Here is a 26625-nt window from a genome sequence, read left to right as displayed (position 1 = left end):
TACTGGGTCCCCGCTGGAACCTCCTGGTGGCTCAGGCTGGTACAAGAGAGCCCGAGCGTCCCTAGAGGGTGAGGAGGGCCCCAGGGATGGGAGGTGTCCAAGAGAGCCCTTGGAGATGGAGGGAGTGCCCACCTGCAGAGGGAACAGCTTGGGCAAAAGTCTGGAATCGTGGCACACATGAGGGGCATGACTGGGCTGTGGAACAGGCGTGGGGGCCAGCCTCTTAAATGTGGGGGCAAGGTGATGGGGTACCCAGCAGCCTCACTTCTGATACAGATCAAGTTCCCTGGAGAGAGAGGCTGTCCCAGGGCCTCTGATCCAGGGTAAGACCTGTGGGCAGGCGGAGCTCATCCTAGAGATTTTCATAGACCAGGTTAAATTCACCATCACCCTCAAATTTATGCTGTTTCTCCTGGAAAGGAAAAAAGAGAGAAAGAAATGAACAGTAGGGAGGGGGAAGATAAATTTGCACTAATTTAGTTTTGGGCAAAGGAGACAAATAGATGGCTTTCTAAGTAGCTTTGACCGGGAGCCCTGTTCTTGTCCCCAAGCCCACCTCACCAGCCTCCTCTCCTGTCCTCCCACCCCATGCCTGCTCTCTGCTCTCCAGCCCCACAGGCCTATTCTTTCCCGCCTTAGCCCTCCCCAGATGCTCTTCTCTCCTCTTGGGGTGCTCCCAGGACCCTATCTGTTCCCCAGTTACCTCCTCCTCACTCTACAGAGCTCAGTTCAGCACACCAAGAGCCCCCTCCTCAACTCTGGGCTAGTCCCTCCCCAGAGCCCACCGTTCACAGATGTTTCTGCGTGTCTGTAAGAATCCATGACTCTGTTCCTGCAGACCCGAGGATGCTGGGGAACTGGGACAGGGTTTAGTTGTCCTGGTCAGGACCTCAGGGCCTGGCATACAGTGGGCACTCCCTGGGATGGCCCAGACAACCTTGGGGGTCCCAGGGCGGGGAAGCCTTGCCTGCAGTCACAGCCTAGTTCAGAGATGACCGTAGAAAGAGCTTTGAGAATAGGAGATTCAACAGAGTCGGCCTATGCTAGGGGGCCCAAGCACCTGCCCCCCACTTCCTGATGGTTCTTCCAAGGTGCCCAGCCACAGTCCTTGAGCCCCTTGCACCTGATGGTGTCCAGAGCTCTGGTATAGATGCTACTTAACTTGGAACTCATTTGAATTCATGGGCAGTTGGTTTTGCAGGAAAGTGTCATGCAGCCATTGACAGATGAGCAGACTGAGGTTTAAGAGAGACTCACGATCGAGGGATGTGCCTTAGCCCCCTTCATGATAATAATAAAGCCCTGTCCAGGCCTGCCCCGGCTGCCGCCAGCGCAATCCCCAGCCACCTTCAGCCTGGGGACAGCGAGAAGCCTCACACCCCTGCCTGACTGACTGGCATAGACCGTGCCCAGTGGTGGTTACACTTGCTCCCTTGCACGGCGCCTACTGGGTCGCAGTACCATCTGCGATCCTCATGGCAAGTCTAGGAGGTGAATGTTCTCAGGGTCCTCAGTTTACAGATGTGGGCACAGAGCTTAGCCACTTGGCCAGGGCGGCAGAGCTGGAAAGGGGTGGTGCCGGGGTGGGGGGTAAACCCACCAGGCCTCCTAAGCACCAGGTCAGCCGCCTCGGGGTGGGGCTCTGCTTCAGCAGCGGGTAGCTCACCCCCACCCCCGGCACATAGCGGGCACTTCCCAGATGAGGGGCAGGACACATGGAAGGAGTGGAGGAGCCAGGCTCGCTGCCCCGACCCTGCGTACCTGGGAGAGCAGGCCCTGGGAGGTGGGCGGGCTGCCGGCTTCACTCTGGATGCAGTCGTAGACCTCGGTCTCGCGGCGCTGTAGGTCCTGCAGGAGACCCGTGAGGTCAGCGGACGCCTGCGGCGCCCAGTCTCACTCCTCTCGGTCACACGGCTGCACCTTTGCACCCACCGTTCCCTCTTGGGGCCATCTCACCCCGCCCCCGTTTGCACAGTGCCACTCCTCTGGGTGCCCCCTGCCACCCCCTCCCACCACCTCAAGCCTCTCGTAGAGCCTGTGCTCAGCCCGGCGGGCTCTCCAGGCCTCCAGCTTTCTGGCAAGAGGACGGGCCCAGGCCCACACCCACTGTCCCTGCCTGTCCTTAGGGCCTCGGGCACCTGACAGCCAGCAGTCCCCCGACGTGACTCCTATGGCCAAGGCTCCAATAGGAGCTCTGCAAACATCCCCCCCTTAGTCCCTGGACCAAAGCCCCTGGGAGGGTCCCACCCATCCCTCCACCCCTCTAGGTCTCCCTTGACCCCTCCCACCAGCCTGTGCTCACAGAGGACCTAGGCTCACACTGGAATCACACTCCTCTCCCGCAGAGGGGCTTGGTCTGTCTCTAGGTCACCGTGGCTGCGGTTGGGACCCTTGGAGAACAACCCTGAATGAGCTGTGGTGAGGGGGCTCCTCACTCACCTGGGTGTGTGTCTTAGGGCCACACTGACTCTTGGTCCAGCTATGAACAGCCTGACCAGAGGCCTCAGGATGGTATTAATAAAAAGAAACGATTTCTTGTTTGAAATCAGACAAGATTAGGCTCAACTCTCGGCTCTGACATCTGCCAGCCACAGGCAACCAGGAGCCTTCCTGTGCCTCAGTTTCCTCATCTGTAAAATGGGGATAACCGTGTCCATCTTGCAGGCTCAGTGGATGACTATATGAGATATTGTGCACAAAGGGCCCAGCACAGGGTCTAGTGAGTCACATGTGCTTAATAATGATTGAACGATCATCAAGGGGGGCTTGGTGCCTCCCTGCCCTCTCTGCAGCCACAGCCTAGACCCTCGCTCAGACCCTGATGGGAACCAGGGTGGATGCCGCTCCTTCGGGGTTGTTGGAGCAGAGCCACCAACAGCCTAAGCAAGAGGCAGGAACCTTTCCTTCCCACGTGTACATGTCATATGGATGCCGGCTCGTTGCCAAGGAGGTGGTTTCCCTGGCAACAGGCAAGCAGGGGTTGCTGAGGAAGGCTGGAGAGACAGGTGGTACTCTGAGGCAAGAGAAGAGAGGGGAGGTAAAGAGGGGTGGGAGGAGGCTCCGAAGCAGCGGGGCATGAAAACCTGTGTAATAAACCATTTGGCACTTGGGAGACACTCACTTCAAGGGCATCACACACAGGGATGGCAAGGCTGCCCTAGGGACCTCCAAGTCAGAAAGAGGGAGGGTCTTGGAAGAGGGGCTTCCGACCTGCCTGTGGGAGCAGGGAGGCCCCGGGGAGGAGCCCCAATTCCAGTGAAAGGCATCTTCTGAGACCTGCTCTGGCCTGTTGGGCTCTCACACCTGCCCAAAGCACCAGCCACCGCCGGCAAGCCTGATACACGGGGTGTGGGTCTCCCCAGTGGCCCTGGCCCCCATCCTCCATCCACCCAGTCCTGGATCTCCGAAGATCTGACAGCTGCCCTCCCACCAATCTGGATGTTCCTGGTCACAGAGAGAGGCAAGAAAATGGGCCTCTTTGCCGACATGCTGGCAGAAGACCAGATCTTGGGCCCCCCAGAGGGTCCCCTTCTCCCTCAGGTCCAGTGCCCATGGGCTGCCCTCCACATATCAGCCCAGAAATGTCCGGAGCTGTCTGAGGTCTCACAGCTCCTCCTGCCCTCTGTGCTGTGTGCTCCCACCGGTCTGGGCACATGGCTAAGTGATTTCCAAGCCAGAGAAGAGCATCCTGACCTGGGGGCCCTGCAGGCCTCTGACCCACCCTGGCAGTGGTCAGGCTGTGGGCGGGAGCAGCTGCAGGGCTGAGGACAGGACAGCTGCAGAAGCTGCTGCCAATTAGCAGCTGCTGAGTGAAGCCTTTGACAAGCCCTGACCTGCTGGGCTGCATCTGCATGCCGGCTGTGACCTGCATCACTAGACTGTGAAATGCAGGCAACCTTGTCAACAGGATACCTTCTTGGCCTTCCGGGGAGGGGGTGATGGGGGCCACCTCCCTCTGCCGGGAGAAGGCCAGGCCTCTGAACCAGCTGCCGGGCTGGGCTGGGCTGCTGCTGTGCTGTTAGGGCTGGCCTGGGCAGCGCTGGGGTGTGCCACGCAGCTGTGCTGTACTTTGGGCTGAGGCTGGGCCGGGCTGGGCCACTCGTCTGGGATCCAGGCCCCCCGAGCCCTTTGCCTCCTGCCGCCCTGTATGGACAGTAGTGCTGAGCTGAGTGGTCATCAGCCCTGGCAGAGGGGTGAAGTCAGCGCCGATGCCTTTGTCCTGGTGGGCTGAGGTCGGAAGTCAGCGGCCCTGGGCCAAGACCTAATCCGAGGGTCCTGGACATTGATTCCCCTAGTAATACCCACACCTGTCACCAAGGAAACACAAGAACTGTGTCTCATGGACACCTGAGATTTGCCTGATGCCCTCTGGGGGCTTCCCTTGTGGCTCAGCTGGTAAAGAATCCGCCTGCAATGCAGGAGACCTGTGTTCGATCCCTGGGTTGGGAAAACCCCTTGGAGAAGGGAAAGACTACCCACTCTGGTATTCTGGCCCGGAGAATTCCATGGACTGTAAAGTCCATGGGGTTGCAAAGAGTCGGACACGACTGAGCACCTTTCACTCACTTCACTCTGGGGGCAGATCCGGGAGCCCTGTTCAGCAAGAAACGATACTTAGGAGGGACGGAGCACTTCTGCTCTAGGTCAGGATCCTGGCATGTCTGAACCGAACGGCCCACGGCGCTAACAGGAGTCCGGGAAGGCAGGGCTGGGCTAGGCCTCCAGTGAAGGCCTCATGTGCCAGCTAAGGAGCTGGCAGTGGGGAGTCACTGGAGGCTTCTGGGTGGGAAGTGACGGCATCAGGGGTGTGCTGGAAAGGCCCCTCTTCCTGCCAGGAGGAGCGGGAGGGCTGGAGGCTGAGCACGAGAATGAGGGCACTGGGCCAGGCGGAAGCTGGAGCAGAGCTGAGGGGAGGCATCCATGGCGCCCCATGTTTGCCATGGAGTGCCCACTCTGCCCAGCACGGAGCCTCCAGGGAACCCCAGGCACCCGGGAGCTAAGAGCGGGCCTCCACTCAGCTGACTGCTGAACGCCTGCTATGTGCGGGGCCGTGGGGTCCCAGACAGACCACAGTCAGAAAGCAAACAGTGGTCATAAGGGCCACGGAGAGACCTGGAGAAGGAAGGGAAGGAGGCTGGGTCACAGCAGGGGCAGGTGGGGGTGTTGAGGTGGGGGATGAGGAGGTCAGAAAGGCCTCCCTGCAAAGGTGCCCCCTCCCCTGTGCAGGGAGATGGGAGTGAGGGAGGGACCCCACGACAGCTCCAGACAGAACCCCGGAGGGGGGGGCGCACACACAGCCAACACCAAGGCCCCACCACAAGATGGAGAAATCCACCCTACTAGACGGTCGTGAGTGTGATCCGCAAACCTCCAGCTCCAGGGATCAGCAGCACCGACCCAGGGCCCGGCTGCTGGGCTCCAAGACCCAGCGTTCATGTGCACAGAGGCCACACCCCCGTGGGCTGCCCCAGCCAATGGCTGAGCCTGGCAGCCCTGGGAGACCCCCGGGCCCCTCTGACTGGGCTCCCAGGGGCCTTGCTGAAGCCTCCATAGACTGTGCGCAGGTCAGCACGTCCTCTCTGCCTTCCTTCACCCTTTCCTTTACCCAGAACCAGATCTGCATCAGCTCTCCCAGTCGTTTCCATTTGCTCCCACAGGTGGTCCCCCGAATACCACTATCACACACTTACTCCTGCTCTGGTGTCTGCTTCTCAGAGGACCAAGGCTCACCAAGAGCTCAGAGCAGAGAGGGATGGGACCTATGTTTAGAGGGCGTGACTCTGCTGCTGCTGATTGGAGCACAGAAGGTGGGGCTAGGGTAATAACGGGCCAGCTGATCAGAAACCAACTGCAGGAGGACTTCCCTGGTGGTCCAGTGGTTAAGACTCCACGTTCCCAATGCAGGGGCCCGGGTTCAGTCCCTGGTCAGGGCACTAGATGCCACAGCTAAGACCCGACACAGCCAAATACAAGAGAGACAGAGAGAGAGAGGAAGGAAGAAAGAAAGAAGGAGAACCCAAATGGAGGGCTCCAGGCAAGAAATGGTGGTGGCTCCCACCAGCATCAGCCCTGGAGGGGTGAGAAGACTCAGATTCCGGATATGTTTGGAGTTAAGTTGTGCTGATAGACCTGACAGGAGCAGTGATGCAAGGAGACAAGGAAAGGACAGCTTCAGAATGTTTAGCCTGAGCAACAGGAAGGGTGGAGCGATCACTCCCTGCATCAGGAGGACTGCAGGGAGAGGCAGTTCCATGAGTGAAGAACCGGAGACTGATCTGAGAGAGAAGCTGATGAGGGGTCCAAATAGAGCTGGTTCCAGCGTTCAGAGGAGGTGTCTGGGCTGAACATAGAAATGAGGGAGCTGTCAGAGTGTAGATGGTCTCAAAAGGTTGAGGTTGCATGAAATCACCCAGGGAGGGGAGAGAAGCTCAAAGAGAAAGGGCTCCAGGCCTGGATTCCAACGTTTAGAGGTCAGGATTCCTCTGATTTCTAGGAAGGAACCAGTGAAGGAGGCTGAGGATGTATGGCCATGAGTCAGAGAGGCATCACGGGAGGGTAGAATGTTCTGGAAGCAAGTAGAGAAAGCATGTCCAGGAGGAGGGAGCGCTTGCTGGCCTCAGACACCGCAGCTCACCAAGGAAGAAGAGGACCCAGCGGACCACTGGGTTTAATATAGTGGAGGCCAACAGCGACCTTGAGAAGGAAGGCTTTGGTGGGCAGAGAGAACAGGTGGGCAGAAAGCCTATGTGGGTCAGAAAGGAGAGAGAGAGAGAAACTGAAGGCAGAATTTTGACAGACCTGTTAACCGGAGTCGTGGAAAAAAAGCAGGGTCACTGGAGGGGCTGTGGGCTCAAAACGAGAAACTGAAGATGGAAGGAATCATAACATGTTTGCAAACTATAAATGGAAAACAGTTCATCAGCCCTATGTCAAATTATGGAACCAAGACTCAGAAAGTTTAAGTCGCAGAACTCATGAGCAAAAAAACTAAGCTTTGCACCCCAGTCTCTCTGGCTCAATCCAAATCCATGCTCCTTAATCAATCAGTTTTCACAGACAAACACACACACACACACACACACACACACACATACATGAATTGGAGTAGGATAGCCTTTTTTTGGTCACAATATATCATGAGCATTTTCCCACATGAATAAAAAGCAAAAATTGACATAATTAGAAGGAGAAATATACAATCTACAATCATATGGGCAGATTTTAACTTGATTCACTTAACATCTAATAGACAAAACGCCAATAAAGATATGGCATACTTTAACAACACAATCAACAAGCTTGACCTCTCTGTCACACAGAACACTCACTCACTCAGCCATACACAATGCAAGTTCTTTTCAAATGCATTTGAAATGTAAGCTGACCTAAAGCAGATCTCTAAAGACCTCAAAGGATTGAAATCATACAGAATGTATTCTCTGATCACAATAGAATTAGTAAGAAATGAAAAACAACGAAACTAGAAAATAATTAAACATTTGAAAATCAAGCAAAACATTTCTAAAATAACTCATGGGGGAAGAAGGAAATCTCAGTGGGAAATTTAAACTGAACAATAACGAAAATATGGCATATCAAAATTTGTGGGATGCAGCTAAAGCCACTTTTAAAGGAAAGTTCATAGCTTTAAGTGCATGAATTAAAAAATCAGTGATCAAAATATCCAAAGAAAATAGAGGAGAGGGACTTCCCTGGTGATTCAGTGGCTAAGACTCCGCACTCCCAATCCTGGGGTTGGAGGTCAATCCCTGGTCAGGGGATAGATCCTGCCTGCTGCAACTGAGAGTTCGAGTGCCACAACTAAGGATCCTGCACGTCACAACCAAGACCCAGTGTGCCAGATAAATAAATACAACAAAAGGGAGAAAGAAAGTAGACAGAGGAAGTACACAAAGGTCTCTTCCCATCCACTGTCACCACTCCTGTTCACCATCACTGTCTGAGGCAGCGCAGTAAGACAAGAAAATAAGAAATACAAGGTCTGAAGGTTAAAAAGAAAGAAATGAAACTTCTGTCATTCATAGATGACATGGCTGGGGCCACAAAAAAATAAAGGAATTTACAGAGAAACAATTAGAATTAATTAGTGAGTTCAGCCCTGGGTGTTCTTTGGAAGGAATGATGCTGAAGCTGAAACTCCAGTACTTTGGCCCCTCATGCAAAGAGTTGACTCATTGGAAAAGACTCTGATGCTGGGAGGGATTGGGGGCAGTAGGAGAAGGGGACGACAGAGGATGAGACGGCTGGGTGGCATCACTGACTCGATGCACGTGAGTCTGAGTGAACTCCGAGAGTTGGTGATGGACAGGGAGGCCTGGCGTGCTGCGATTCATGGGGTCGCAAAGAGTTGGACACGACTGAGCGACTGAACTGAACTGAAACTGGAGTGAGTTCAGCAAGGTTACTCTTTATATAGTCAACATACAAAAATAAGTCATATAAAAAATAATCAATCATATCTCAACTTACCAGCAATAGACAATTAGAAAATAAAATGGGGACAACACACATACCCTAAAGCCGCATTATGAATGTTAATGAGATGACAGGTGTACCACAGCTCCAGGCATGTAGTAAGTACTCAACAAACGACCCCTGACGTCATCATCACACTTGTTCATGTCATTCTTACCTGCCCAGGTCCAACCCTAGCTACTAGGGACAGGTCTCAAGGGCTGGCAGAGTCTGTGGCCTCTCTTCCCAGCTCCTTTCCAACCTTAAAGCCTCTTGAACCACCCAGCAACCTGGCAGGGCCATCGGACCTCTTCCCCACACTTCAGCAAAGTTAGCCTGAGTCTCAAAGAAGTCTAAACACAGGCAAGAAAGATGCTCCATGCAAAAGTGAGTCTCTTCCATTAAAAATAACCTTGGAGAAGGATATTTATTCATGTGAAAAGATGTTCATGAGATATTGTAACATGAACAAAAATAGCGGTACTACTCCAATTTTCTTTAAAAAAAAGTGTGTGTGCGTGTGTATGGGTCTCTTGGTATGTGTTTACAGAAAAGACTGCAAGGTATAGAAGTCAATGTTACTAGTATTTATCCTGGAAGAAGATAGGTTTAGGAGGATGGTTATTTTCTTCTATTTAATGTGTGTGTGTGTGTGTGTGTGTGTGTATGGAGAGAGAGAAATGTTTTTATTTAACAGCTGACATCAGAATTCCTCCTAGGGAAAATACCATGATAAGCTGCTGGGAGAAAAGAGACTGTGGGGAAGTCTGGGGCCATGTGGGAAGCAGTGGCTGCTGGAAATTCCCTGGAGTGGGGGTGGGGGCACAGGCCCTGGCAGAGCTGGCAGTGTTGCGTCCCCTTTGGGGTCATCGGTGCTGCCCTGAAGGAACCCTGTCTTCGCCTTGTCCCCATCTACCTCATCCTTGATAATCAGGGTCATATTCTGAACACCCTCTGTGTGGGGATTTTTGGACACTGAGGAAAGACCCATGTTTCATGTACGGGTCAGGGTGGTGGGGACAGGAACAGCTGGAGCTCGTACAGGCAGAGTCCCAGGACATGCCCTGGGGGACCCTGCAGGACCCCCGGCATGGCTGTGCACCTCCCAGGTGTGGAGCCAAGACCCACACCTGGCGGACCTGAAGGTCCCGTCGAGTTGAGACCGCAGCTGACATTGGGTAGCCTTTATTCTTCACTTTCTCAACAATGAGCATATGTTCCTCATTCAGCTAAAATAGATGCAACTGAAAAGGAATGTCTGTCGGCATCCCAGCCCCTGGGCAGACTGGCCACGTGTTGACCAGGTGGGCAGGCCGGCTATGCCTCTGCTTGGCTGTAAGGACATAAAACAATGTGCATGCATGTGTGTGTGCGTGGTGGGGAGGGAGATAGTGAAGAATTGAAACTCCTTGCTCTATTTAGGGTGTGGAACACTGCCTGACCTTTTCCTCTTTTTGTGGTTCTTGTTGCTCCAATGTTGTTTGTGCAATAAAAACAGGAAGGAGTTGGTGAGCTGGTCACTGTCATTTGGTCAGACGGAGGAAATTTCTTCATTCCTCACCACTGTGCCCTGGCCACCCCCTTGTTCCAGAAGTGGAGGGGCGTGCCAAGGAGGGCACCCCAGTGGCACCTCCCATCTATGTGTCTGCCAGGGGCCAGGGCCACAAACCTGTAACCCCGGTTCACCTCCACAGAAATCCCACAGGGCAGGAATACTGGTCCCCAGTTCACAGATGAGGAAGTGGAGGCTCGGACTTCGCAGAGAAGTCACACAACTGGAACTCTGACCAAGCCAGGGAACCAGTCCCCGAGTCAGGCCTCAGGGGGTGGAGGACTCACCGTGTAGACGGATTCCGATGGAGGCTGCCCTGGGCTGCTGGTGGCACTGGGGCCCGGGCACTTCTTGGCAGCGTGCTTCCACAGAGCCCAAATCTGTCTCTGGGGGAAAGGAATCAGGGTCGTCAGGCCAGACACCAGCAGCTCCCCTTCTCCCCAGACCCCACCAGACCCCACAGAGGAAAGGATGGCAGATACTCATGAGGCCACTCGGAAATTGATCACTCAGCGCCTTCCACCCACCTTCTCCCGAGAAGCGTGGCAAATACCCATAATGCGTGCATGCATGCTAAGTCACTTCGGTCATGTCTGACTCTTTGTGACCCTATGGACGGCAGCCCCCCCAGGCTCCTCTGTCCATAGGATTTTCCAGGAAAGAATACTGGAGTGGGTTGCCATGCTGTCCTCCAGGGGATCTTCCAGACCCAGGGATCAAACCTCTGTCTCTTATGTCTCTTGCATTGGCAGGCATTCTTTTTATTTTATTTTATTTTTTTAACCACTAGTGGCAACTGGGAAACCCAAACACCTTCAAGACCTACATCAAATCATTCACCTGCCCGGGGATGCTGGAAACGATAGAAGATTCCGTCGAGGCACCCCGCCCACCACACAGGGTCTGGTTCTGGAGAGGTGGGTGCTGGGCCAGCAGGGAGAAAGGGTCCCCGGCTACAGAGCCGATTACTGAGGAGGGCTGCTGAGTGAGTACCAGCCAGACCAGGTGTCCAGTCCTCTCTGTCCCTCATGGGTTCTGCCTTCGCCTCCACTCTGGACATCAGTTTCTTCAGCAATCACCCTCCTTTGATAGAATGTTGCACAGACTCAGGGAACCGACGAGGAAGTAAGTGCTTGCCATGTGTGTGTCACTTAGGTGGCCCTTGGCCATTAACACACACTCGCCAGGCACCTCTAGTGAACCAGGCAGCGTGGACACGGGGGCCCCTTCCCTGCCCTCTGGAGCTTAGGACCCAGTGGAGAGATGGACAATGAACCAGCAGTTTTCCCAAGCATGGTTCCTGAGCTGACCAACAGAGACAGAGCCTCTGGCTCACGAGAGGAAACAAGTGCCTCACCTGGCAGAAAGGGCTGTTAAAAACCTGAAGGCTGGGGCTTCCCTGGTGGTCCAGGAGTTGAGAATCCACCTGCCAATGCAGGGGACGCGGGAAGATCCCACGTGCTGCGCATGCCGTTGAACCTAAAGCCTGCTCTCGCAGCTAGAGAAAGCCCAGACGCGGCAACGAAATCCCAGTGCAGCCAAAGATTTTTTTTTAAGTCCTCTTAGTTTGGAAGAGAGGAAGGAGAGGAAGAGGCAGCAGCAGGTGCTGGGGCCTGAAGGTCTTGAGAAATGAAAAGATGGTCAGCGTGGTCAGAGACGCAAACCTGCCTGGGATGGATCAGGGCGGCTGTGCCGGGCTGCAAGCAGAGGGTGGATGGTGGAAAAGGTCTGAAGGCTGCAAGCAGGACACGCCAGGATCAGAAGGCAGTTTCAGAAAGCTTGTGCTGGGTGCTGCAAGAAACTCTAGTGGCCGAGGATGCGGTGGGGTGGGTGGGGGCCTTCCGGGAGGTGGGGGCTCTGGGAGCCGGGAGGCCGTGCAGAGGCAGAAGGAGGCTGTCCACACGCCCCCCTCTCATCGCAGGCACCGTGCTGCCAACAGTGCAGCAACAACAGCCTCATCTCGGGGCAGGAGCTAATTAAAAACCCTGGCCGCCTGCCAGTCCCCAGCCCATTTACTTGGGATTAGCTCTCGAGAGCTACTTAACTCTCCGGCAGAAGCCAGCGCCATCCCCAGTCACAGCATAATAATGGGTCAGGGCTAGGGCGGAGCCTCACTGGGTGCCAGGTGGGGCTCTAAATGCGCGACCTGCCTGACCTCCTGCGCCCCTCCACAAACGTGCAAGACCAGTCTTCACACGCATCCCTGTTCCACACAGGAGGCTCTGAAGGCTCAGAGAGGACTGGCAGCTTGCCCGAGGCCATACAGCCAGAAGCGGCAGGGGCAGGATTTGAACCTAGGTCTGTGTGATTGATCAAGATTCTGCCCTGACAATACCTGGGGTTTTGGCTCTTCTGGGATGTGTAGGTCTCCCAAACAGACAGAGGCAGACATTCAGGCAGCACTTTATAGTTTACAAAGAATTTTACAAAGAATTCTAGGACTTATTCTTGCTAAATCTCTAAGTAAGTCATGTCCAACTCCTTGCAATCTCATCAACTGCAGCGTGCCAAGCTTCCCTGTCCTTCTCTGTCTCCTGGAGTTTGCTCAGATTCATGTCCATTGAGTCAGTGATGCTGTCTAACCATCTCTTTTTGTTACTTTAATTCTCATAATTGCCTGAGGAAGTGGGCATGGAGTTCCCACTTTCCAGAGGGGGAGACTGAAGTTTGTCCAGCTAGTCGGTGACTGCTTGGATCAAACCCAGGTGCCCTGTTCTCAAATTGAGTGCCCCTCCTCTGTACCACCTGCTTCACTGCCAGAGCTGGTGGGTGTGGGTTCATGGGCAGGGGCTCTCCTGGACTCCTTGGTGACAAGACCCAGGTAGGCCTGACCTCGTGGTGCTCCACTGAGGCTGGGGGTGGAGGGGGGAGGCCACTGGGAAGGTAAGAGACACTGTGGGGTCATGAGAAGGAGTCCAGGTCTGCCAGGGGCTGGGATGGACTTCTCAGAGCTTGCTTGTCTGTCCGGAGACAGGAGTGGAGCGTGAGAAAGAATCCAGGTCCTGGAAACAGTGCATTGTGTTGTGGTGGAAGTGACGCTCCCTGGAGCCAGCTTTGCCCCATTCGGGTGCCCCGTCCCAGACCATCAGCATGTACCCTTCTGACTGTGATTTTCAAATGAATACACCGTTCAGCTGCTCAGGAAGTCTGTAAAGCCTCTGTTTCCTGCTCTGTAAGGGGGGAGCAACACTGTCACCTTGCCCCCTCGCAGCCTGGCCACCTTGGACTCATCTTTCCCGTCTCAGCGCTCACTACTCCATCATTCCTTTCATGAGCACTGTGTGTCAGGCTCCCCCAGACACCAAGTCTGGGGCTTCTTTCTGGGGCTTACACTCTGGTGGGGGGAGAGGCGGTGACACAGAAACAAGGCTGTGGGGGGCAGAGTGAGAAGAAGCAAGCGGAACAGGGAGACCTGTATTCTGAGCGAGGGGTGATGGAGGCCTGGGCTGGGGGTTGCGGCTAGATCGTGGACAGACTGCCGGCAGGACGGGCCCAGGGATCAGTCGTGGGGGTGGCGGGGAGACAGGCACAGCACCAGGGCTTCCGGTCTGAACATCTGGGGCGTGCTGCTACTTGCTGGGATGATGCTGGCTGCTGGGGACCAAGGAGCACTGTTCCCGACAAGGTGGGTGCAGATGCCCATGGGCACTTGGATGGAGAAGACATGATCTGGAGCGCGGGGAGGGCTCGGGGCAGCCACACTGGGTGGGATTGTAATCCCTGGAGCGTAGCAGTCATGGAAGAGTATAGACAGATGAGGGGAGCTCTGAGAAAGGGGCCTGGGATGTGCCGACATACAGAGGCCACAGAAATGTGGGTGACCCAGCGCAGGGTTCCCAGAACCAAGGATGGAGTGTGCCATGGAGGAGGGACACCTGCTGTATCCGATGCCCCGTAAGGATGAGGACGGACCAAAGTCGGAGGCTGCCTGCTCCGGGAAGCCCACCTTGACCTCACGCTGAGTGGGAGCCCTCGAGCTCGCTTTCAGGCAGGACTCATCTACCTCTTCTGAGTCAGTAGCTCCCAGCTTTGATGCATTTATCAGATGTGCTCCTGGGGTCCTCTGTCCCTTTTCCTCCTTGGCCTCCGAGGCGGGCCGGCCGGCCTGTCTCTGGCTGGAGACCCCGCTGCGTGCTTTGTTCCTGTGGTCAGCTCAGGGTTCAAACCGTGCGGGCCATCCAGTTCTGGGGCAGGTCTACAGGGTCCGCATCCGGATTTGGATGCAGCTCCAGGGAACTCTGGGAAATTCTTCAGCGGCACAAACCCTGCGGCAGCTCCCAGCCTTCCGAGCCCTCTTCTCTTCAAGGCCGGGCTCTCACCCCAGCGCCCCCGCCCCCAAGTGCACGGATGACAGCAGGAGGTACCCTGCACTGTGCTCCCACGGGGGCCAGGCACCCGCTGGCATCTGGCCAATGTGGTCCCACCACCTTTTCAGATGGAGGAGGGGATCCGTCCTTAACCCCATTTCTAGAGGAGAAAACTGAGGCTCAGAGAGGGTGGAAACTTGACAAGAGGGCAGGGGCTGCCTCTGTCTTGCCTTCCACCAGGTCTGGCACTTAGGCCAGAGCCTGGCACACACTAGACACTCAGCAGCTATTCCTGGAAGGAGGGGAGGGAAGGCGGAAGGGTGCGGGGAAGGAGGTAGGGGTCTCTGAGGCAGTGTCGCAGGGGGAGGGGCTGGGATAGAAGTCAAGCTGAGGCTTCTGAGGTCCGCCCTCTCCTGTCGTCCCCTCTTTAGTGACCTCCTACTCTGCACCACAGCCTCCCTCGCTTCGCTGGACACCAAGATCCAATCATTAAAATCCTTTTTTTTTTTTTTGCAGAGCAAGGGCTGAAGTAGGTCAAGTTCTTGCCCGGACACAGCTCGGCCCTCATCCCGCCCATGGAAGACACCTGTGTGCTCACACAGCTATGCCCGGGCTGGGGGTCCGCAGGTGGGGTTGAGTCTCTTGGCACCCCTGCCTCAGATTACTGTGTCCAACACCCAGTCTGCCACCTGGGGGCTGCTCTGAAGACTCAGAGCCTTCCCACTTGTCCCTATCCTTGGAAGAGCCGCAGTGGGGAAGAAACATATTGTGGGCCGGTCCTCTGAACCTCACTGTTCAGAGCTGTAAAGTGGGAAGAAGTGACGGAGGTCAACTGACCAGAGCATGCAGGGGAGGGTGCCCAGCACCCAGCGGCCCTGAGGAAACGTTCCTTCCTTCCTTCTGGGTTGCCAGGGATCCAGAGAATATGGGTTTCCCTGGTGGTGCTAGTGGAAAAGGAACCTGCCTGCCAACGCAGGAGATGTAAGAGATGCTGGTTTGATCCCTGGGTTGAATCTGCTCGGAAAGATCCCCTGGAGGAGGGCATGGCAACCCACTCCAGTATTCTTGCCTGGAGAATCCCCATGGACAGAGGAGCCTGGTGGGCCACAGTCCATAGGGTCCCACAGAGTTGAACCTGAGAAACGCCTTAGCACGCATGCATAGAAAATATGAGATAAGGTTTTGGAAACTTAGAGAGCTAGAAATGGTACAAATGCAGGCCTGCAGCTTCCATCAGACACTCAAAGGAACCTGAGACCCCGGAAAAGACTCAAGAGTCCTGACCTCCCGCAACAAGATCAAAAAGGATCTGGTGGCCGTGGGGGTGGGGGTGGGGCGAGGCAGGGGTCCCGGGGGTAAATGGCCCCAAGAAGCACCTATTCCAGGCACCCCGCTTGGGAGGGGCTGTCCCTAAGCCACGGTGAGTAGGGTGGGGGCGGGGTTGCCATGGGTCCTCATCCCCTACCTTCTTCCAGAGAAGCAGGGCCGTGGCCAGGATGCTCAGGACGGCCAGGATGCCGACGAAGCAGAAGAGCAGGAGCTTCTGGGGGCTCTGGGGGGGCTCCTGGTACCCTGTGTCTGGGTGAGGGCAGGGAAGCAGAGAGGTCAGTTGTCTGGAGAGGCACATCCCACCCCCAGCCCGCCTTACAACTCTCCCCGACTAGGACCCCGGGACCCCACCTCTGCTGAGGTCCTCCACCACCCCACACTCGCCTTGGCCGAGCCTCTTCCTGTGTTCACTGCTTTGATTTTTGGCAAGGGCAAGGACCGCATCCTTCGCTCCTTAGGTGCCCCTGCCTCAAGGCACGGGCTCCACTGAAAGGCGCTTCCGGGGCCTGAGCGAGCCACGTCACCTCCTGGGATCTCCTCCTTTCCACCCGTGATGTAGTGCTCACACGGGCAGGAGAGATGAAGTGAAGCAGGGGTTGGGCGGAGTCTGTACCAGGCCTGGCAGGTGCTGCCCTGCACCAGGGGTAGGCAAGGGCACAGTCCAGCCGTTTCCCTTGAGCCACCCATCCCTTCGTCCACCTCTTTCTCCCTCCATCCCTCCATCCATGTGGCGGGCCAAAAAATGGCAGAGCGCCAACCACATGGCAGGCACATGTGTGTCTGGAGTTCAACCGGAACATCCTGCCACTGGGCACCAGCCCTTGCATTCAGGATCCCTCTCATCCCAAGAAAAGCCTCTGACAGGTGGGGTGTTGCCATGAAGAGCAAGTCCAAGGTCACATCCTGGCAAACCGCAGGACTGCGGGGCCAAGCCCAGGTCCATGGCCTTCTGAAACCCTGGCATGACCAGTGGGAATGGCAGAGCTGGGTCGGATGGTCATGACTTTGGTGATGGGCTGTTCTTATTAACTTCTGGGAGTCATTACTCACTTCTCTGAGAATGTGATGAAAACTAGGAATCTGACCCCAGAAAGATGTGCATGAGACGCATGCATGCTCATAGGTCTCCACAAACACACACAGGCCCCCGGGCTCTGTTCCACACTCACACAACCCATGGTGCAAAAGGGACCCCAAGGACAAGGGCCTGCCAGAGGTGGCCAGAGCCGATCCATACCCCAGACTCTGCCCTTTCCACACGAAGGTGGGCATCTCGGCACACCTGTGTAGCCAGGGGCTTCCGGAGGCAGCTCAGCTCTGTTGTGCCAAAGCTGAGCGGGGAGGCAAACATTCCCCACTTTCGCTCCTGTGCCCGCAAAGCCTGTCAGACCCTGTGCCCAGAGAAGAGCCGCAGAGGAAGCTCACCTCTGACCAGGATGAACGTGCCCTCGCCGATCATCCTGAAGTCCTGCCAGTGCACGGAGCAGTAGTAGGTCCCGGTGGCAGACGCGTTAGGCGGCTTGAGGGTGATGGGACAGACAGTGGTGTGGGTCTGGTTCTCACTGCCTGGACCAGGTTGGCAGCTGATCTTCTCCTTGGAGCTGGTCTGGCCCTGGAGGTCCACGTGGAAGTAGCTGACTCTGAAGTCCTTGAACTTGGGGGTGTAGGGGTAGGTGATGCTGCAGCTGAAGGAGACGGCCCTGTTGGCCAGAGAGACCAGGATGGGGAGGCCGGTATGGGTCACAGACCGCTCTTCTGCTGGGGAAGGAAAGGGACAGAGTGATAGCTTCAGTCCCCCTGTGTCCCCATGAGGACCGGGGCTCACGCTCGCCACGTACTGCATGGATGCAGGTGGTGTGCCGAGTGCTTTTCACACATGACTCTACGCTTCCCAACACGCTCAAAGCCGAGTGTGTAAGGGCTGCGTTTTGCAGGAAGAGTTTGGGCTCAGGGGGTCCAGCTGCTAACTCTCAGTTTCTCAGCAGGTGTGGAGGGTAGCTGCAACCCCTCCCCGGGGGCTGGAAGACGCCAGACCCCACACTCCCAACCACCCTCCTTCCTGAAGGTCAAGAAGCCACGTTGGATAAAAAGCACAGGCCTGAGATGACCCAAAGCTGGAGAAGGAGGAGAAGCAAAGAGGAAGGAGGCAAGAAACCAAGTGAAGAAATGCTTCCTGGCAGGAAGAAGCCCTTCTGGGCATAGGCACGCTCTCCCCAGCCTGGAGGAGGCACCAGTGAGGAGAGACAAAGCTTTCCCTGAATCCGAGCTTGGAGAAGAACTTGTATAGTGTTTATAAAATATTGCAAGTGAAAGCAAAAGTCGCTCAGTGGTGTCCGACTCTTTGCGACCCCATGGACTATACAGTCCATGGAATTCTCTAGGCCAGAATACTGGAGTGGGTAGCAAACCGCACCCGTAAAAGCAGTTCTTGGACAATGCAGAGGAGTTCCATGGGCTGCCCCATGGCCATAACCGTGACTAAGGCAGTTCTGGGGGAGCTGTCTTCTCCCGGCCCCCACCTAGTACCCCTTTCATCAGAAAAGTAAAGTGAAAGTGAAGCCGCTCAGTCGTGTCCGACTCTTTGCGACACCAGGGACTGTAGCCCACCAGGCTCCTCTGTCCATGGGATTTTCCAGGCAAGACGACTGGAGTGGGGTGCCATTTCCTTCTCCAGGGCCTTTCATCAGAGGCACCTAGGAAAACAGTCTGAAAGCTCTCCTGAGGCAGGAGTCTGCCTGGCTGGGTGCCCCACCCTCCTGCAGGCTCCAAGGTGCCCGTCAGATTCTGGGCTGGGTCAGCAGTGGCCACCTCCCCACCCCCGGACTTCAGCTGCCCAAGCCCCCCAGCTGCAGTGCGCCCTGTCCCCCCACCCGCCCCGCACCTTCCTTCTCCCGCAGCCGACCAGCAGACAGTTCTAAATTGAGGTCGGCAGCAAGCCACCGAGAACATGCTGGCCGGGTTGTTAATCGGGAGAAGATCATTCGTTGGAGCCACTTGGAGCGAGCAGCAGGATTTATTTGGTTGTGGAAGTGAGGCGTGGGCCCCCCACCCGCCTGTAGGGGGTGCGGGGCTGGAGAGAGGCCAGGCCAGTTTCTTCTGGGGGCTCTAGCTCAGCCCTGGGCCGGGTCCCCAGGGGAGTGAGGTCAGGCTCCCTGGGGGACCCCAGGACAGGGACGATGGCCCTCCACACCTGATAATTCCTCCAAGCTCGGGCCACACTGATATTTGGAGCTCCAGGGAACAAGCTAGACACCCTCTCCCCTGAAGGACTCAGGCTAGTCCCAGGGGATCGACTGGCACATCTGGATGTCACAGTGGGTTGGCTTTGTCACACGTGATGCTCATGCATGGAGACCCCGCTAAGCCGGCCCCAGGGGCTCCCCCTCGGGAGAGGGGGAGGGGAGAGGACGTTACACTGCACATTATATCTCTGGGCTGGTGGTGATGACTGTTTAACTATAACAATATTTTAATTTTGTCATAAAACAAGGAGCCTTGAGTCAGGGCTGAGGTTTAAGGCACAGCAGGGACAGGGTGTGGGTGCAGAGACTGGAGGAAGGGGTGGTCAGTGATCCCCCAGGGTCCCAGCTGGGCTGGGAAGGACAGGAGGTGAGATGAACAGTGCTCACCACCCCCAGCGAGCCCACCCCGTGTCCTTCCTGCATACACAGGCCACCGCCCAGCTCTGTAGCCCCCTCTGCGGTCCCCTCTGCCCAGACCACCACCTCCTCACCCGGCCAACGCCTCCCTACTCCCCAGATCTCAGCTCAGGAACTACTTGCAACATTTACGCATCTCCTCCTGTTTGATTCTCGCAATGAAGCTTCAAGGCATCCTGGCAAGCACAGTGATAGCCTGGTGTTTCCTCATGGGGGTTGGGAGGTTGGAACCCGACCAAAAGTGAAGTGAAAGTGATAATCGCTCAGTGGTGTCCGACTCTTTGCTATGCTGTGGACTGTAGCCCCCCAGGCTTCTCTGTCCATGGGATTCTCCAGGCAAGAATACTCGAGTGGGTAGCCATTCCCTTCTCCAGGGCATCTCCCCGACCCAGGGATCGAACCCAGGTCTCTCCCATTGCAGGCAGATTCTTTACCATCTGAACCACCAGGGAAGCCCGGAACCCAACCAAAACCACCAGGAAAGGGGCTGCACCGAGGCCTCTCCCCCTCCCCCAGTACCTCCTCCTGTCCAGTATCCAAGAGGCCATGCCAGGCCCGGGGAGGCTCGCCACGCTGTTGGGGCCACCTTCCTGTTTGTCCCAGCAGGAAGACATCCATCCAAGTGTCTTAAAAATGATCCCCATTTGAGGAATGCTTCTAGAAAATGATGAAATCTGCTAGTGCAATTAAGCCCGTCTTTACAATTCTGGGGAAATCCATAAAAATAGATGACCATTGTTCTGTATTCTTCTGGGATTTGTTATTTTAAGGTCAGAGGGATGGGACTATGGAAGGGGATGGCTTTGGCTCAGGTCTACCGCAGAAAGAACCTCAGATCTGGGGTGGATCTGTCTCCAAAAATGTGGAAGGATGAGGCCATCTCTGTGGACCAGTGAGGGCGGCCGGTCGGGAGATGGTGGGCCAAGAACAGGGAGGAGGAGGGCCTGCTGTTGGAGGAAGGCAACTGGGTTCTGACCCGACGATGGCACTAACTGCCTCCAGTGTCCCTTCTTTTTACTGGGGTGTCAGCACCCCGGAGCCTGGACCATAGGCAGCCCAGCTTCCCCCACTTCTCCTGGACCTGTGCCTCCAAGCAGCCCCTCTGGGGTCCAGGCTGCTCCAGCTGGCAGCCACCTGAAGCATTCCACAGCTCAGGCTCAGAGCCACAGTCAGGTTCAGAGTGATTTCCAAGTCCACGACGGCTTTTCAGCTACCATCTGTTTACACCTCCAACAAACATTTAGGAGTACCTAAGGAAATGGCAACCCACTCCAGTACTCTTGCCTGGAAAATCCCACAGACGGAGGAGCCTGGCAGGCTACAGTCCATGGGGTCGCAAAGAGTTGGACACGACTGAGCGACTTCAGTTTCTTTCTTCCTTTCACTTAGGGACTTCCCTAGTGGTCCAAGACTAGTGGCTAAGACTGTGCTTCCAATGCAGGGGGGCCCGGGTTTGATCCCTGGTCAGGAAACTAGAGCCCACGTGCCACAATTAGGAGCTCGCATGCCGCAACTAAAGATCCTGCCTGTGTCATGAATCTCGAAGATCCCACATGCCGCAACTGAGACTCAGAGCAGCCACATAAATGAACTAATATTACAAAATAAAAAGAGTACCTTAAGGCCTGGAGGAGCTCCCTGCCCTCGCATTGTTCCCAGTCTAACAGGGCAGTAGACGGAGCCAGGGGAGGGAACCAATAATTGAGACTGGGGAGGACAGGAAGGGGTAGTGATATCCTAGAGTGTGGGAGCAGGAACACACACATACAGTGAGGCCAGAACTGGCCCGAGGACAGAGGGGAAAGAAAGCGTGTATAAAATATCCTCTGGCTGGGTGTGACCCAGGCCCCACCTCAACTAAACATCATGGCAGTCCTATGAAGCAGCTGAGCCAACCCCATTTTGCAGACGAAAAGAAAACAGAGGGTCTTAGAAGTCCAAAGCCCCATAGTTCCTAAGCAGTAGCATTGGGATTTGAACCCAGGTTTGTGTGACCATGCTAAGGCAGAAAAGCCAGCTGCCGGGTTAGGAGGTGAGGTCAGACCCAGCCAAGTGTGCCGAGTGCTGGGCTGTGAGTGCTATCAGAGAGGGGGGTTGCTGGCAGGAGGCCTACATTTTCACAGATGGAGGCTAACAAGGGGCTGCAAGGCTCCAAGGTTACATGGAAACCAAGGGCCAGAGAGCACGGGTGAAGTGGGGCTTGAACAGAGCTGCCAGGGCACCCAGCCTGCCCTGCGGGGGCCTGCTTCTCACCCTAGATGCAGTGCGCAGGGCAGGGGTGGGGGGTGGTTCCTGGGGACCGTCACTGAGCTTGAGGCATGACACTGAGTGCCGCAGGGATGGCATACCGGCTGGTGTCTCTTCTGTCTCAAGCCTGGTGTCAGCTGCTTCCCGCTTTGCCTTTAATTCAGCAAAGGGAGTGTGTCTCCCAGCAAAGTGGGCCGGGGCCACGTGAGCCAGCCTGGGGGTTCCCTTAGATTGACAGGCGGCCAAGAGGGGCAAAGGGCCGAGAGAGGAGGACGGGGGTGGACCCTGGATTCCTGAGGCTGTGGCAGGAGAGAGAGCTGCAAGAGTTCAACTGGGGGCCCCTGAGTGGCCACAGAAGTGCCCAAGGGCGTTCATTCCACACCCCTGCAAGTGCCCAGAAACAGGGCCCCATGCCCGCAGCACCTGATGGGCAGGGCTTCTCTGTTTCTTCCCGCTCCTCCAGGCTCCTGCCTCCAGCTGGCGGACCCTGGAGCGGGGGTGGGGGAGGTTGGAGAGGGGGTTTGAGGAGAGAGAGAGAGCCAAGAGGGCCCTCACCCCTTACTCTCGCCGCAGATGGCGCCAGGGATGAGTTCAGTGGGAACCGGCTCTGAATCTTGGCTGGGACTCGAAGAACTAGGACTCATTTGCGGCTGTAAATGACCGCAGCACTCCGACTCACTCAGAATGGCTGGCGCAGCTCCAGGACCATCTCCGCACACCAAGAGGTCTGGGCTGCAGGAGCATCCCAGCGTAGATTTTGGATTATTCTGTGCATCCCCAGTGCAGCCTAGGCTGGGACAGGCACCAGGAGGGAAGCGCTTCAAGGAGTGTGGCGTTGTTTTCTGCAAGGGGGACAGCTTGGTGACAGAAGGGAAGAGGAGCTGCAGGTGACTGCTCTTTCCAGAGCAGATCTGAAAGGTGGGAGCAGGAGATGCAGGGAGGATTTGGAGGGCGGGTCCAGGCGGAGTGTTTCTGGACGGGAGAATTGTAAGCCTCTGTCAGTGTGGCTGCTGCAGGGCCAGAGAAGGGGCAGCCCTGCTGGGTGAGGTCCATGGCGAGTGGGAGCCGGCTGGGAGCAGGGTCAGCCAGGGAGGGACTGGGAAGCAGTTGCAGTGGGGTGTCTGGGAGGGCCCTGATCCCCAGGGCCAGCACCCCAGTCCAGCCCTGCTGGAGAGCTTGGCTGCTTATGACAAATCCCCAAGTCCTCCTCTCCCCACGCCCACACAGCTGCAAGGACAGAAGCTTGCACTGGGCAGCACAAGCTACCCCCTCAAAGCCCGCCCGCTCCTGCTTTGCGGGAGATGGTGTTTTCAGGGATGGTATCTCCACCATCGGATTTCCCTGGTGGCTCAGTGGTAAAGAACCCACCTGTCCGTGCAGGAGATGTGGGTTTGATCCCTGGGTCAGGAAGATCCCCTGGAGAAGGGCATAGCAACCCACTCCAGTATTCTTGGGAAATCCCATAGAGAAAGGAGCCTGGGCTACAGTCCCTGGGGTCACAAAGTGTCGGACAGGACTTAGTGACTAAACAACAACCACCACCTCCTCCTCCCTCGCTTACTGGCAGCTCCAAGGACTGCTAGAAAGCCAGGGGCCTGGCCAGAAATGAGGGGGCAGGAGGTGTTTGGGAGAAGACCAGTTTCTGGAGGCAGCCAGCCTCAGTTCAGATCCTGGCTCTGCCATTAGAAGCTGTGGAAGCTTGGGACTTCCCCTGCTGATCCAGTGGCTAAGATTCCATGCTCCCCTTGCAAGGGGACCAAGTTCGATCCCTGGTCAGGGAACTAGAGCCTGCGCATCACAACTAAAAGATTCCATACACCGCAATAAAGATCAAAGATCTCGTGCGCCGAAACTAAGACCCAGCGCAGCCAAATAAATAGATATTTTTTTTAAAAGTTGTGCAAACCTAAGCAAGTGCCTTTACCTCTCTGAACCTCAGTGTCTTCCCTGAAACAAGGGGAGAAGAACAAGGCCAACCTCCCAGAGTTGTCATGCGATAAAATGGGTCCAAGAACACAGCACGCCTGCTACAGAGCCGGGCTGCCTCTCCCCAGTGACAGCAGGCAGGGAAGCCAGACCAGTCCTAAGTCCTCGCTGGGAACCTGGAAGGGCAAATGCCAGCCTGACTCTTCTGCCCATGTAAATGACAGGCCCTCAGCAGGGGGCGCCGCAGCACGGGGTGGTCTCCGGGCATGACGGGATCCCCCCAGGGCCCCGCGCCTCCTGCCCCAAGCCTCTCTGATATCTCAGGCCCTGTGCTGGGCTGGACATGGGGGTAGGCGACACCCCGGGGCGTGGATCCTGGGTGTGGCCTTCGACGCTGCCCGTGGGCTGAGCAGTGCGTGCCCAAGAGCCCTCCCCGCCAGGAGCCTCCTGCTGCTCTTCCCCCATCCTGCCCGCGTGTCTGCCACCCTGGTTGGGAAAGACTTTATCTACCACCCGCTGGCGCCTGATTCCTTCCTTTTCCGGTTCTTCTTTTGAATCTGTGGGCGCTTGAACTGTGTGGGTTTGAGAGCCCGTTGGCAGTCGGCGCCTCACTCCCATCTCTGGCCCAGGGACTCCAAGCTGAGTCCTCTGGGGGTGTGGCGGGGGGGCGCAGATCTGCAATCAAGGAACCTGACCAGGGGTGGGAGGGGTGCCCACCCCATCAGACTTCATGCTCCCAGCACAACATTCTCCTCTGACAGCTCCAGCGTCCAGCCTTCTCTCCTCCCCTGCCTGGCCAGCCTGGCACTACCCCCGAGGGAGCCACCTGCCATCCTGCTCCTGCCCTGCCTGACCCTGCCTGAACGCCTCCCCCCCCCCGCCCCCCTGCCCAGCCAACCAGAGGAGGCCCAGGAAGGAGTCTGAAATCAATTTACAGGGTCGAGACACACAATTAAAAAAAAGAAATAGAACAGAGAGCATCTCATTTGTAGCGAGGTCGCTGTTTATGACCTTCTGGCTTGTTACATTCACACAACTGGGTTCAGACAGGGTCACACTATAACCATGCATCCCTTAACTTGGGGCCACTGTTAAGGAATTTTTTTTTTTTTTTTTTAAGTTCCCTAGACTGGAGGATCCAGCCCATTTCTCCAGGCCCTGTGCAGCCCAACTCAGCTGCCTTCGGTTCTCACTTGCTCGCTCCCCAACATATGCCAAGCTTGCCAGGCTCTCGAGCCTTTGCCCACACTGTTTCCGTTGCCCAGCACGTCCTCCTGTGCCCTTCTCCTCCACAGACTGTGCAGTCAACCTCTAGGTGGGCAGGACTCGCTCAGCCCCTCCCCGAGCTGCTCCTGTGCGCACACGCTCTGTTTATACAGCACAGACCCTCAGGCTTCGCAGTCAAGCCTGTGATGATAAGAACTAACCTCCACTGGGCGTGTTCCCTTTCACAGATGAGAAAACTGAGGCTCATAGAATGGAGAGGTTTGTCCAATCCGCAAAGTACTTAATAGTGGTGGAAAGGGTTAGTCACTCAATCATGTCCAACTCTTTGCAAACCCCATGGACTGTAGCCCTCCAGGCTCCTCTGTCCATGGGATTCTCCAGGCAGAATACTGGAGTGGGTAGCCATTTTCTTCTCCAGGGGATCTTCCTCCCAACCCAGGGATTGAATCTGGGTCTCCTGCATGACAGGCAGATTCTTTACCGTCTGAGCCACCAGAGGAGCCTGGTGGTAGAGGTGGGATTTTAAGCTGAGTCTCTTGAAGCCAATAACCCTACCCTCTTTATTTTTGTCTTTCTTTTTAACTGGTCGCACTGCAACATGTGAGATCTTAGTTCCCCAACCAAGGATGGAACCTGTCCCCCACTGCAGTGAAAGCGCAGAGTCTTAGCCACTGGACCGCCAGGAAGTCCCTAACCCCCCAACTCTCTCTCTCTTATTTTAATTTAATGAATCTATTTATTTATTTTTGGCTGTGCTGGGTCTTCGTTGCTGCTTGGGCTTTTCCCTAGTTGCAGTGAGTAGGGGCTACTCTTCGTTGCAGCCTGCAGGCTTCTCACGGCAGTGGCGCCTCTTGGTGCAGAGCTCGGGCTCTAGGGCACCTGGGCTTCTGTGGCACCTGGGCCCAGTAGTTGCAGCTCCTGGGCTCTAGGAGCACAGGTTCAATAGTTGTGGTGCTCAGGCTCAGCTGCTCCTTGGCTTGTGGGATCTGCCCGGACCAGGGATCAGACCCATGTCTCCTGCACTGGCTGTGCTCAGTCGCTCAGTCGTGTTGACTCTTTGCGACCCCATGGTCTGTAGCCCACCAGGTTCCTCTGTCCACGGGATTCTCCAGGCAAGACTACGGGAGTGCGTTGCCATGCCCTCCTCCAGGCCGATTCTTTACCACTGAGCCACCAGCAAAGCCCCTTAACCACTACTCTAGGCAACCATTTAAAAAATCTCAAAGCAAGCAAAAAAGAAGACACTTGTCATGTGAAAGACCTGCCCTCTTTTAAAGGGAGATAATTCAGAGGCCCTTCCCCTAAATTTGGGTCATCTAACAGGCAGACCATTCTAAAGGAAAACAGTCCTGGGTGTTCATTGGAAGGACTGATGCTAAAGCTGAAACTCCAGTACTTTGGCCACCTCATGCGAAGAGTTGACTCATTGGAAAAGACTCTGATGCTGGGAGGGATTAGGGGCAGGAGGAGAAGGGGACGACAGAGGATGAGATGGCTGGATGGCATCACCGACTCAATGGACATGAGTTTGAGTGAACTCCGAGAGTTGGTGATGGACAGGGAGGCCTGGCCTGCTGCGATTCATGGGGTCACAAAGAGTCGGACACTTCTGAGCAACTGCAGGAGACCTGGGTTCAATCCCTGGGTCAGGAAGATTCCCCTGGAGAAGGAAATGGAAACCAGCGGGCCCCATGAGCCCTGCATAGCTGGTCCTGTGGCAAGGCCAGCCAGAGCCCGCCGGGGCCCCCTCCATTGCAGTAGTGACATCCCCTCACCCCCAGGATCTGACACACTCCCCAGCATCACTCCTGCTCCAGCTGCCCTGGCCCACTCTCTGTGCCTCTCCCCCACCAACCGTGAGCCAGGCCTTGGCCCCAGCTTCCCCCTCTGCCCAGAACGCCAT

General features: G+C 56.1%; 1 protein-coding gene across 1 annotated transcript; it reads right to left on the bottom strand.

The window, feature by feature from the left end:
* On the bottom strand, positions 1 to 26625 carry NFAM1 (NFAT activating protein with ITAM motif 1). Its single transcript, XM_055567450.1, has 9 exons — positions 26578 to 26625; positions 22125 to 22480; positions 20940 to 21029; positions 17502 to 17584; positions 17089 to 17421; positions 15800 to 15912; positions 10315 to 10413; positions 1762 to 1848; positions 1 to 412 (listed from the first exon to the last, which is right to left on the bottom strand). The coding sequence occupies exons 1-9, from the start codon at positions 26623 to 26625 to the stop codon at positions 353 to 355; spliced, it is 1269 nt and encodes a 422-aa protein (XP_055423425.1). The 3' UTR covers positions 1 to 352.

This window comes from Bubalus kerabau, chromosome 1 (genome assembly GCF_029407905.1).
Source record: "Bubalus kerabau isolate K-KA32 ecotype Philippines breed swamp buffalo chromosome 1, PCC_UOA_SB_1v2, whole genome shotgun sequence".
NCBI classification, from domain to species: domain Eukaryota; kingdom Metazoa; phylum Chordata; class Mammalia; order Artiodactyla; family Bovidae; genus Bubalus; species Bubalus kerabau.
This window is presented reverse-complemented; position numbering and strand designations above follow the sequence as displayed.